Source organism: Typopeltis vanoorti, chromosome 19 (assembly GCF_054136105.1).
Source record: "Typopeltis vanoorti isolate ZY-2024b chromosome 19, IOZ_Tvanoo_1.0, whole genome shotgun sequence".
Classification (NCBI taxonomy): domain Eukaryota; kingdom Metazoa; phylum Arthropoda; class Arachnida; order Uropygi; family Thelyphonidae; genus Typopeltis; species Typopeltis vanoorti.
The window spans coordinates 5,481,707-5,495,401 of record NC_143567.1 but is presented as its reverse complement, the minus strand read 5'-3'; the positions used below and the strand labels follow the sequence as shown (position 1 = coordinate 5,495,401).

Below are 13,695 nucleotides of genomic sequence, written 5' to 3'. Positions count from 1 at the left end.
TCCTAGACACTTTAATCACTCGCCAGCTTGATGGATCTTTGGTTTTCTCTGTTTACAGAAAAACCCACCCATACTGGCAGATATACACCAGGTAAGTCTAGGGGAAGTGGTTAGTCTTTGGTAGAGCGGATAAGGGATGGGATAAGGGATTGTGGTTTACTGGTTTTAGTATTTTTTGGATTTTTTGGGGGGGTTATAGCCATTGGCTAAGAAAGTGTTGAGGATGTGGTTTAGTTCAGTGGTTTGGCCTTGTCATCTGAGCAGAGGAAAACAACACCCTCCCCTTCCTAGACACTTTAATCACTCGCCAGCTTGATGGATCTTTGGTTTTCTCTGTTTACAGAAAAACCCACCCATACTGGCAGATATATTCACCAGCAATCCCCCCCTCACAACAATATGGGGTTATAAAAACACTATATAACAGGGCAAAATTAATCTGCTCAGATGACAAGGCCCTAACCACTGAACTAAACCACATCCTCAACACTTTCTTAGCCAATGGCTATAACCCCCAAAAAATCCAAAAAATACTAAAACCAGTAAACCACAACCCCCCTCCCCCCTCCACAATAAAGATTACACCAAATCTATCACCATCCCCTACATCCAGGGCACCTCTGAGAAAATAACCAATATCCTCAAAAAATATGACCTTACTTCTTGTTACAAACCATATAAAAAGTTGGCATCCCTTATCCGCTCTACCAAAGACCAACCACATCCCCTAGGCCTACCTGGTGTATACCAAGTCCCTTGAACTGTAAATTGTCCTACTTTGGCCAAACAGGCAGGACAGCAAATATCAGAATTTCAGAACACAAAGACTACATCCGGTTCCACCAGTACAGCCACTCAGGGCTGTACTCTTCATTGCTCATTCTTTCAGTCCAGCTGATATGATCCATTTTTTCTCAAACACCACATTTCAAATGCATTCAATCGGTCACTCATCTTGTACATCAGTGATGTACGCAACTAAGGTTTGAGACCATCTCTACAAGTGGCATGAGTGCAGCAATGGTTAGGATGTACTAGGAGTAGTTACTATTTCAGCACACATCCACGAACATTCTAGAGGTCAAAATAAAACATCATGCACTGTGATACATATGCTGACCAATTGAGGAAATGGATTCGAGACAACAAGAAAAGCTTCTTGGATTGCTCTTCGCAGATTTTTTTCCCCATGTCTCTATCTTTCGTATGCTACAAGGCCTGTTGCTCGTGAGCCAATTCTATCTATATCGTCATTGTTAAAATTGATGGATCTTAGGGTAATTTTTTCATCCGATCTGGAATATAATGTCAAAACAAGTGATGAGTGTATTTCATGCCACCCTGAAAATGAGCTACAGTAATGCACACAGAGGCGAGAGTCTACCAAAGGAGTCATCACAGAAGTCATAAGAATGAATTTTTAACTATTTTCATGGGAAAGTTCACAAGTGTATTGTCGGAATTTCTAAAATTGAAAGCAGTAGTATTAAAAAAATACAATCAGTACGTTCAAAATCAGTCAAGGTTTTTTTTTTTTTGCTAATTGTTTCATCTAAAATAAGCGTAAATGTGTTCATTCCGCTTATTTTAGTGGAATAATACTATAAACTGGCAGCATTAAAGAGTGAATAAAATCTTTAAATTCTTGAGAAAAATTAAACAAAGAATACGAATGGTTAAGATACCTACGTTTTCTATTCTTCTGAGGCAGCAATTCAGTTACGCATAATGTTAGGTTTTCTTTAAGAAAAGGACAACAGGAAGTAGCAGTGGGTTAAAAAAAAAATAACTAACCACGGAGAGAAATCTTCGGGTTTTGTGGGTCAAAAATATTCCTGTAACGTGTTGTAGATCTAAATAAACTTCCTTACGACCACTTCAATTAAACAGGGTTAGCGAAGTAAATTATTAAGGCATTAAGAAAAAATGGTGAATTTTTAAGAATCTTAGCCATCAAGTTTTAACTCTAACTCCAAAGAATGTAAATGCCAAATGTAAAGATGGTGTCAGACATTCAAAAATTACCGTATATACCGGCGTAGAAGGCGACTTCCAAAATTTTTTTTCTATACTCGCCGTATAAGAGGACCACAAATTTATGCTTACACATACTTGTACTTTAATATAATGCAGGCATTACAGCAGGTCATTTCTTGACTCTAACTTATGAAGGCTATTTTCAAGTACGAGACAAGTCAAATTAATTGTTTATACCAGTCTTCGGTCTCGTATACTGTAATTCATGTAATACCATCGCACCAGTAAGATTTAAATGAAAAAAACAAAACAAAACTATACGCTTACCCTAATAAACACATTGATTAAGTACAAATATGTGTGTATATGAGATATTAATATTCTAATTAACATAATATAAAGCAAAAGCTTATTGAAACACGGTCATGCGTCTTTAACACTACAACTGCAGAGAGACGATTGATTGATGTTTTCCATTGCAAATTCGAAAGTTCAGATTTTATACCCAGGGTATAAGACGATCCCATGTTCAGCTTTTTTTAAGCATCGTCTTATACGGACATGTACAGTATCTATAAACAGACGGCTTGAAGAAGGAACAATGATTACAAGTTAAAAAATAATAATTAAAAAAAGTTTCAGGCATATTAGTTTGAGAAATGTAATAACAAAATTTTATACGCGAAATAAACACCTGAATTCAAAAGTACAGCTAATATGATCCAAGAAACTTTAAAAATTAAGTTAGGAGATGTAGTCATTTCTTGAATTTCATTTATAGTATTATACCTGAGAATGTTCATGCAGTGAACAAAAAACAATGGGCAAGATTTCACCAGAAACTATAAAGATGGGAAGGTGAAAACAGGAACACAACAAAAAACGTCAAAAAATAGTAGACTGACTACTGGATTAAATAGGGAAAATACAAGAAACTGTTACTTAAAAACAAAAGAATCGAAGTTTTCATTAAGAAAATGGAGATTCAGAATAAACCTTCTTTTATAAATTTTTGTTTATTTTTACATAATTTCATAAAATGATGCACATTTGTCCATTTAGATTAATTAAATGCGAAAAAAAAGAAAAAAAAAACTGCAATATGTTTCGCTGTTTGTGAAAAACCCTTACAAGACCCAATAATATGGATATCGATCTGGAAATCACCATAGCAAATTTAAGTGTGTAAGTTATTCGAATGCAAACCAAATTCGAAAAGTGTCGATTTGTAGGCCTACTCTCAAAAAATATTCTCTTAAGAAAATATGGCCACTTTCCACTGCAGTACATTTCGAAATGAATGTAAGAATTCCATTTTGTAATATCAGACTAACAAAGGAAAGGGTGCAAAATCTATGGCGCACTGACGCTGAGTATCAGGGTGAAAAACTGAAACTTTTTTTTTATTTTCATGATACCAAAAATAACGCATTACTACAGTGGGCAGGCTGAGATAACCCAGTAACCCCGCTGCAACTAAAACATGGCATTTTGACAAGCTACTTCCGATTTCCAATAAGCAGGATAGTAGTCTCATCACACCGGATAATGAAAGTTATCTACGACCTGAGGACATTTACAAATATTCGTTCCGCGATGACTCTCTAACTCAGCCTACTGGCTGGTAGGCAAACATATTACACACTTGGCTAAAGAGACCAGCATGTTTTAAGTACATCCTTTAAACTGATTTATCACGGAATATTCTTTAAACTCAGTCGGTTTCCTTTAAATGCAAAACACCAAAATAGGGTAGGATTAGCGATAAATTTCGAATGCAAATAATTACCCTGAAAGTATTTTATTAAATACCTTGACTACGTGATGAAGTGCATTATCTTAAAATTTCCGAGTCACATTAAATATTTTTACACTTCTTAAAATATTTCGAATAATCGATTTTTGCTATTTACACATAAACAAGTTGTCTGGTTAGAATGATAATAAAAATAGATTAGGCAATATTCTCCTCACGAGCTCTTGTGATAGCTTGGTGAGAGAGTGCAGTCGATATTCATTCTTACAACATTTTCTCCGGAAGCTGGTTTGTCGATGGTTGCTATGGAGAAGCAGATGCGGAATGTTCCTGGTCTGCTGAGGCCGACAGAACGCACAGCTGACCTTTAAATAAAAGCTAACATATAACAATCGAGCCACACGAAACTGAAATATCACATCTTCAATTTCTATGAAAATATTTGAAAAATGAGGACAAATTATTGTAAATGAACTCAAATTCAAAAAAATTCATGTAACAGCCTCGAAAAATTCGTTTTCCTTAATAATGAAAATTCACAATGTCATGCTTTCAGTTATAACTTCTGACTTACGGAATATAACTGAATTACTACAGAACTATAAGTAGTTTTAAAAAATAATATAATCACTACTCAATGTAGAGAAGCAAAATCGAACTGCGTGAATCAAAAAAGCAGATTGTGTAAGAATGCAACTAATCATCTAACAAAATTAATACAAAAAACAATAACAGAACTTTCAAAAACATATAATATCAGAAATTAAATGCAATATACTTGCTGAAGATAAAAAAAAATACTGAAATGTAGGTTGACCACTATTCAGAAAGCCAACACAACAATTTATGGGGTAAAAAAGTGATTAAAATTGGGCGACAGCAAAATTATGAGGATGGAATCTGACACATTGATAAAGCTTCGAAGAGAGAAGACATACTAGATAGAATTTTGGAAGTATGGAAGAGAAACAACAAGGCTTTATTTAAGTTAAGGGATATTGCATCCCATATTGTTTCTTAGCCGAATATAGAAACTATATTTTGGGATGAAAAGATTAGCAGCAGTATACCACATTGGTGGAACTGAACTCCAAGAGATTGATGAGGCCAGGGACTTGGGAGTGTTGGTGGATAGGGAGATGAAGTTTAGGGGGCACACTGCAAAAGTAGCTAAATCAGCTCATCAACTCACTTGGTTGTTGAAAAATACCTTGACGAGCAGAGACAAGCAAGTTATTGTACCTCTGTACCGAGCCTTGATAAGACCTCATCTCGACTACTGTGCCCAGATTTGGTCACCTCGGTTCCTTCTTGATGGGGAGGAGGTTGAGAGGATCCAGAGGCGAGTGACTAAGATGATAACAGGTCTATGGAATGAACCATATGAGAACAGGTTGAAGATTTGTGGGTTGCAGAAACTAGTTGATAGGCGGAGGAGGGGAGATATGATCGAGACATTCAAATTGCTAAAGGGATTCTATAGGATCAATTCAGAGGATATTTTTGAGATCAGGACTGGTGGTGGGAGAACTAGGGGACACCTATGGAAGCTGGGCAAGAGTGTGGTTAGCAGGGGTGTTAGAGCTGGGTTCTTTACTTTTACAGTGGTAAATGAGTGGAATAAGCTGCCAGAGTCTGTTGTGGGTGCTATGACGGTGAACAAGTTCAAGACAAGGTATGATAGATACTGTGAGAATGTAATCGCATAGTTGTGTGGACATGATGTTTAGGGCCTCCCTCGATGAGTCTAAGGACTCCTGGAGTCGCCCGAAATAATAATAATAATAATATAAAGTTCGGCGATTCCAAGGGTAAGCAAATACCTAGATAGTGGCACCTGACCCATTTGGTAGTGCAAACTGAGGCAACTCATAGAAAGGGTGGAGTGGCCGAATTGAAGCCTTTGGCTCTTCATATAATTAGCAACAAGGCTTTATTTTTTCTTCTTAACATGGATTTTAGGCCAGGTGGCCTGTTCCGGTCTCATGCCATCTCTTTCTTGGTCATCGGATTCTTCTTTTTCCACTTATTTTATATCTGTATAATATTTTTGGTAGTCTCTGTTGTCCATTCGATTTAAACAAGGCTTTATTTAGTATAGCTATTCACGCAAGTCTAAAACTCGGAAACCCTCTGGAGACTGAAAATTAGGAAGATTTTAAAGAGCGATGTATCCAGGAATGTGCAAATTATAGACCAATAACTATATGAATTATACAAAACAGAATAAAAGTAACTTCTGAACAACATACTGGAGAATATTCCTGGTAGTATTCCTCTCCTGAATCCCATTTAGGGATTCAGGAGAAGAAGATTACTAACATTACGCACACAACCACACTACTGTGTGTGTGTGTGTGTGCACTCCCGAAGTGGCATCGAAAAAAATTATCGATGTTTTGGACTTTAAACACGCATTCGTGTCATTAAGCAGAAATAAATTATTTGAAATTTAACATCATACTACCACAAAAATTAAATTAAGGTCGTTGAAAGATTCAATGTCAACAGATAGAAGTTTTACAGAGATGCCCTCACTCTCATCGTATTTAACCTGCGCTTGGAGGAACTGATAAAAAAGTCCATCCAAGAAAAAGTGGAAATATCTGTTAATGAATAAAAAATTACATTGTAAAACAGTGATATAGCATGAGATGATTGGTATTATTCACAGATAATAATTAAAGCCTACATAAAAATAAAAAAACTTAGAGAAGTTTTCGTAAATCTTAATGAAACTAGGAAGAGACGAAGCACTTACCGTGGAAGGAAATACAATAAAGCAGGTTAAAAAAAAATTAATTATTCGGGTATTTTAAATAAACCACAGGTTAAATTATAAAGAAACTATCATCGGACAGAGAATATCCTTATGTCACACATTTTCTCAAAACCACGATCACCCAGGAAGGGCATCCTACAAACATCAGGAACAAAGCTGGACTGAATGCAGAGTAATCTAAATAATTTGGTTGCAGATAAACAGAACTGGGAAGATGTTCAAGGTAGACAGACTCAACCAGCCTTAGCGAAATTGGAGCTAATAGTGGTGAATTACGTAACTAGTATGGTGTACGGAGGAGGGGAATCGTGGTTTGAGAAAATGTCTGCCATAGGAAAATGCTAAGAAAAGCGGTTAGTTAACTGTGGATTTTTCTGTGAGTGTATGTATGTGTATGTACACACACACACACACATCAGGATGAGATAAAGAATGACAATTTTTGCTTATGAGGGAAATAAAGATGGTGCTGTCATAATGAGCTCGTAAACTACATGATGGTCCTGTGCTACGTTTGAGGTACAGTATATTGCATTCGTTGTATGGTATACGAGTGTTCAATGCGCAAATCAATAAAATGATATAATAAACCAAATATATTAAAAGTAGCAAAGTTACTAATATTGCCATTTATATGTACATAATATACCAATCATTTTTATGTAATTACCACTCACGTATGTTACATAAAATCACGTAATTTGTAAGGCTATATTACAATGGACTAAGGATTTTTTTTTCTATTTTGATTAATATTATATATATATATATATATATATATATATATATGTGTGTGTGTGTGTGTGTGTGTGTGTTAAAGATACCAAGCTATTTTAAACCTGGTTTTACTCCATTTCCCAAGTAAGCAAACAGACATACAAGTCAAGTTTGCGCCTGCAAGTGTTGCAAATCTAGCTGATTCTGCACAGAGTGCAAGACCAAGGCAACTCATGGTAAAGGTCTTGCACTCTGTGCAGAATGGTAAAGATCAGAATAAGCTCTGATCACTAATCTTAATATTTACCCTTAATGCAAAGCACATCTCCTGGAGGAGATTTATGATGCTTTGTATTAAAGGCAAGGGGCCACTACCCAGACCGGTTTCGACCTTATGAATAAGTAAAGCCGTCTCTAAAAATTCAGACGATCCCTAGGCCACTCAATTGTGGGCGAAAGACCGTTCATCTCAGCGTTGGCTCCACTAAGTGATGGCCTTCCACCCACCACCACCACCAGCGAGCAGAACCGCTCATATTCCGAAGAAAAGCATTCACCGACAAAGCCCCTCACCGGGCCGTAACGGAAAACACTTTCCCCGGAGACTCAAATTACTCCCTTAAGGCAAAAACCTTAAAAGAGCGAACTCATAATGGCGCTCACCGGTTTCGACCTTTATTGAGGTCTCATCAGTGGGAGCCAGGCTAGAAATACCAAGATTTTAGTAATACAGAGCTTATAAGTATTTTACCAGAACAAGTTACCATAAGGTGTTTTAACCTTATTAAATAAAAATCTCAGGAGGAGATATAAATGTAGAAAGTATTTTACCTTGGGTATAATAAATATTAAAGATACCAAGCTATTTTAAACCTGGTTTTACTCCATTTCCCAAATATGCAAACAGACATACAAGTCAAGTTTGCGCCTGCAAGTGTTGCAAGTCTAGCTGATCCTGAACAGAGTGTAAGACCAAGGAAACTCATGGTAAAGGTAGATTAAGCTCTGATCACTAATCTTAATATTTACCCTTAATGCAAAGCACATCTCCAGTAAAACCAGGTTTAAAATAGCTTGGTATCTTTAACATGTATTATACCCAAGGTAAAATACTTTCTATATATATATATATATAATCTGGAAACTATGCTCTACAGAAGAAACATGAAACTTTTTCAAGCCACTTCAAGCTTCAAATAAACGGAGTAGTGGTGGTCTGGTGAATTTCATCGTCTCGTTCACATCGGATGAAGAAATTCATCTGCAACCTAAAGACAATCACAATCATCCATGCCTAAGGGGATTCGAACTTGCAGCCAGTACTCGGCCAAGTAGCATTTAATAATAAATGTTGTTAATACATGTTTTCACATTATAAAGCCAAGATATTAAACAATATTATTTATCCTTTTTTGGCGAAACATGCTGAAATGGGGTGGGGGGGGGTGTAATGTAACGTTTGAGGGTGTTTATAAATTGCGTGACAGTGGGAGGGAATAACTTCGGAAAACACTAAGATAAACTAACTCTGCTAATTTAACAAAATATGAATGGTATACAATACAATTATGTATACCATTCACACATGAAAATGAATGTATATTTTCAAAACCTGCCTCTATAGGCTAAGTAAACAATAATACATTTGCAAAATAACGTAAATAAAAAAAAAATGAAAATGTCAATGATCTCGGACGAGGGCAAAGGCAGCTGATGAACGTTTACAGTGATAAAATCTACAAACTAGATGGCTGCAATTAATATATCTCACCCTTTATTCTATATCACTTGCTTGCGCTAAAAGCAATCAACGCATACAAAAAAAAAAAAAAAAAGATTAGAATAATCACTCTAAAAGTGATTTACAGTAACTTCACTTTGCAGGTTACAATTTAATTACAGCAATAACTCCTCTCAAAAAAGGGTCCAACCGTACAAGAAATATTTGCAATTAAATTTACATATAAAATTGCACTTTAAAATACATCTAACAGTCATGATTAAAGGTTGGTGGAAATAATAACTCATTAACAATTACAAAGATGCTGTGTCATAATTCGACACCGGTAAGAATGGAAAATTTACATAGTAATGTAAGGGAGGAGAAACAGAATTAATCGTTACTGTTTTATTCAACGTAATTCAACGATTCTAGAAAATGAATCTATGGATTGTAATGTAAAGACTAACTATTCGTAACCGAAATTGGCTCCCTCGAATCCGCTGTTCGATGAAGGAAATTCGATTTGCAAAGTGTAACAAGTAAAACGTTGCGACGTAGAATTTAAATATACCTAATAATTTAAAAATATACTTGTTGTGTTTATGCGTGAGTAAATAAACGCCCGACGAATATGCGCCGAATCAGACAACACGTGGAAGACGTACACGTGGATTAGCACTAAATAACAGGAACGGAATAGTTTTAATGCCAGCCGTGTCATCTCTGGCAGTGCTATATTTAGGCACCTCTTGTTCCTAAGCAATCGTTAAACACTTCAAGTCAAATGATCACTAAGTCCTTGAAATCCTTTGAAATTCAGAGGGCAGATGATAGGGAGATATTTATATTCTGAAGGTAGGTGCCTGTTTCTAGGAGGGGAGCTAATAAATCAAAAAGTGTCAGTTTTATTAAAAATGCGCTTCAATTTTCAGCATCACATAAAGTTTGTGTAGTCCACTGTTGAAGAAAAAAATCTACCCGGTTGGATATTTTTATCACACAAAAAAAAGCTTTTTCTAGATGCACCTACTGCGGGAATTAAGATCGTGAATACGAATTAGCAACCATATTTACTACAGTAAAGACATGAATAACTCGATCCACAGATATCTAGATGAAAATGTTTTTTTTTTTTCTTGTGTCATTATGTAGTAACGCGTCAAAATCCGTTGTGCAATTATATGGGCTCTGCTTCCAATTACTACCTGAAAGCTATATAATGCTTATATGACAATAATATTTTAATAAGACCAAATTAAATAAATAAAAATGACAACCTTTTCTGAACTAACGCGCTTCCTCCTATAATGCACACGCTACATTAAAATATAGCAATCAGCGATGGAAAATAAAAATTAATTCCACTCACCATTAGTTTAGCTGGCGCATTATCCGCTGTTTCTATTTTCGAGTCATTCATTTTCTCAAGTGGTAATTCCTTCTTACGGAAATGAAGCCCACTGACTGCTTTACTTCCTTTGCCACGCTCCTATAAATATTTATTGCATAAACCACAAGTTTCGAACTTTCCTCATTCCACATTAAATGATAAAATTAATGCTGCCGGCACTTAGGCCTAACTGCAGTCGCGACAATAGTGAAGAGGCTCATGGGAAATATTGGAATCGCTCCAACTCTTCACCTCAACAAAGTCCAAGATTGGAACGACTAGAGACACAGATGGGAGGGGGGGGGGGGGAGTGTTCGGCGTCTCAGGAGCTAGAAACACGATCTGGAAGTTCGTTTCGACACACGGAAGTAGGTGTCTTCAGATTTAAATATAGACGGCGCAGTAGTGGGGCAAACTGAAGAAAACTCTCATGTGAGAGTTTACGGCAGCTGCTCTATTTCGTACATTGGGTTATCCTGTTCAGGTAAATGTGGGATCGGTATGTTTTAAAATATTCACATTATAATCACTAAGTTGCAATTAACAACACCTTAATAAGATAACTATACTTAAAAAAAAACGAAATAATGGGATATCCATTTATTTTAATTTCCACAAACAATACTGATCCGTATAATAATACCATAAAATATATCTTTATAGTATTCATCTAAGGGACACGTTAATAAAGCAGTATTATTTTTTATAAAAATAAATATAATTTATTTTTAAAATTTCTCCTTCTCTGTATCAATAATTTTTTTTCCAACGGCAGTTTTTACCTCATAAAAACTGCCGTTGGAAAAAACGGTTTTTTCTCTCATACAAATCAGAATGAGCAATACAACTTAGTCACACTGAACCCACTGAACACCAACATTAATGCCTTAACTAAATGAGACTGCATTATTAGTACAGTGGGCAGGCTAATGATTTCTTTTCTATTTTTATTAGTTTATATCATTGTTGTATTTTTTACATAATCCGTAAGCCCTGCTCTAGAAACCAAACATGAAACTTTTTTTAAGCTCCAAGCTTTCAATAAACAGGATGACGGCCAAACACCTAAAAACAATCATAAATAGCCTTGCTCGTGACAGATTCGAAACCACAGCCTGTTGTTTAGAGAGCGAATAAACTAACCATGCTGGTATATAGGAGTTAAAAAACTCTCCAGGTTAATATTAATTTGTTTCCTATGTTGATGGTGAGTAATGAAACATTTATAATACTTGTATCGATGTTCAGCATTACGCAGTTTTCGCAAGGCTATAAAACAAATTAACAAATGATTTGAGTATTTTTCTGGATATAAAGACAATCACAAGAGAAAAAAAACGGAGAATAAAATTGTGTGTGTTTGTATTCCTGATAGAGTGCAATGTTAATTTTAGTAAAGCTTCGAAATACCAACTTACATTTTTTTATAGAATAAAAAAAAATGTAAGTTAGTATTTAAGTTTTTGAGTTATCTATCAAAGATTGAAGAAGAACATCAATCTCAAAGAGGAAAGAAGAACATGGAAAAGATGAGCAAATGAGATTAAGATATAAAACGTTGGATAAAAGAATCAAACAGCTATGCAGGAGACTGAAAGAAAACTGGATAAATAGGCAGTGCACCGAGATAGAAGAATTACAAAATAGGAACAAAACCAGAGAAGCATTCCTGAAAGTGAAAGAACTTAATGGAAAAGCAAAACGTACACAGTCTAATAACATCAAGGACAAAGATGGGAACATAATCATTGATAAGGAAAAGATAAATGGAAGATGGGTGAAGTACTTTTCAGATCACTATGACGATGATAATGGCAAGATGAAAGATGATTCATGAAAGATGACACCTTAAACATAGCAACGGATACCATTCTACCGACAAGAAAGGAGATACAACACATAATTAAGAATCTTCCTAATAATAAATCCCCTGGGTGCGATAGTATTTAGTGGAATTATTTCAAACTATTATTTCGACTATTTAGTGGAATCCATTCAGGGCATCTACAAAACAATAGAATTACCTGAAGTTTTTACATCTATCTGAATACCAATTCCAAAGAAAAATAATGCACAAAATTGCGAGGATTACAGAACTGTGAGCATAATATTCCATGTATCTAAAATTATTTTAACCATTGCTAACAAACAAATTGAAAGAGCCGTAATCGGTGAATTGAGTGAACAACAGAAAGACTTCAGAAGAGGAATGGGAACCATTAATGCTATCCTGGAACTAAAAATACTAATAGAATGATCACTTGAAAGAAATATGAACATATACATATGCTTCATAGACTTTCAGAAGGCCTTCGGCCGGGTAAAACATAAAATGTCCAATATATTAGATAAATTAGACATAGAAAATTATGTATTTAAGTTTATAAAAATGATTTACACCAAACAGAAAATTCAGCTGTTTAACGATGAGACTTCTGTGGTGAAAATAAAAAGAGGAGTTAGACAAGGTTGTATCCTTTCACCAAATTTATTTATTATCTATAGTGAGACAGCGATGAAAAAGATTGAAAAACAAAATTTCATGGGAATTAGTATCACTGGTATAAACTACAACAATCTTAGATATGCTGATATACCATTCTAATAGCAGAAAACAGAAACAAATTAATCAAATTACTGCAGCTACTAACCGAAGAAGGTAAAGAGTTTGGATTATATATAAATGCAAAAAAGACCAAATTTATGAAAATCTCAAAAGAAAATAGATCCGTGCCAGAAATATTCATAAACAATATGAAAATTGAACATACAACAGAATACAAATATTTAGGCATCTACTTTACTGCAGATGGAAAGCAAGATAAAGAAATAAAAATAAGAACAGCCATAACTAAATATGCCTTCTGGAAAAATAAAGATCTGCTCGGAAGTTCTGTGGGTATCGAGACAAAGAAAAGAATGATAAGAACATTAGTGTGGCCAATTTTCACATATGGAAGTTGGTTGGTTTATAGTTTATTTTGGCACAAAAACTACAAAGGTCATATTGTGCCATACTAAGGTTACAACTATACATAAGCAGTTAAAGAAAATTGTAAACAATATGCCTGTACAAAAATTAGCTTCCACAAAGCAACATCTACATAGAAACAGAATTGCTGCAGAGGGCACAGCAACACACAAGGTTAAAGGTTATAGTAGTAAAAATTATCAACAATACAAGTTAAATAAACAAAATGCGTGTACAAGCCAAAGAATGCAGTATCTACATATAACTTAAAATTATAGCAGATGTTTTTACAGGCATACATAAATAGGTAACAAATTAATTATTATACAACATGCATGCATAAAAATAAAATTTGGCAATTGGTATCTACATATAAACA

The 13,695-nt window shown here is 35.0% G+C and overlaps 1 protein-coding gene across 4 annotated transcripts in view; it reads right to left on the bottom strand.

The window, feature by feature from the left end:
- The window catches only part of LOC150095834 (uncharacterized), a 1,527,755-nt gene that overhangs the window by 1,330,497 nt on the left and 183,563 nt on the right, over positions 1 to 13,695 (bottom strand). Inside the window, exon 1 of one of the 4 annotated variants that reach the window (XM_090409489.1) lies at positions 10,325 to 10,534. The exons of the other annotated variants lie outside the window; for them this stretch is intronic. Coding sequence (XP_090265615.1) covers positions 10,325 to 10,375 — 51 coding nt within the window. The 5' untranslated portion in view covers positions 10,376 to 10,534. Of the gene's footprint in view, positions 1 to 10,324; positions 10,535 to 13,695 lie in introns of those variants that run through there. 4 annotated transcript variants of the gene reach the window in all.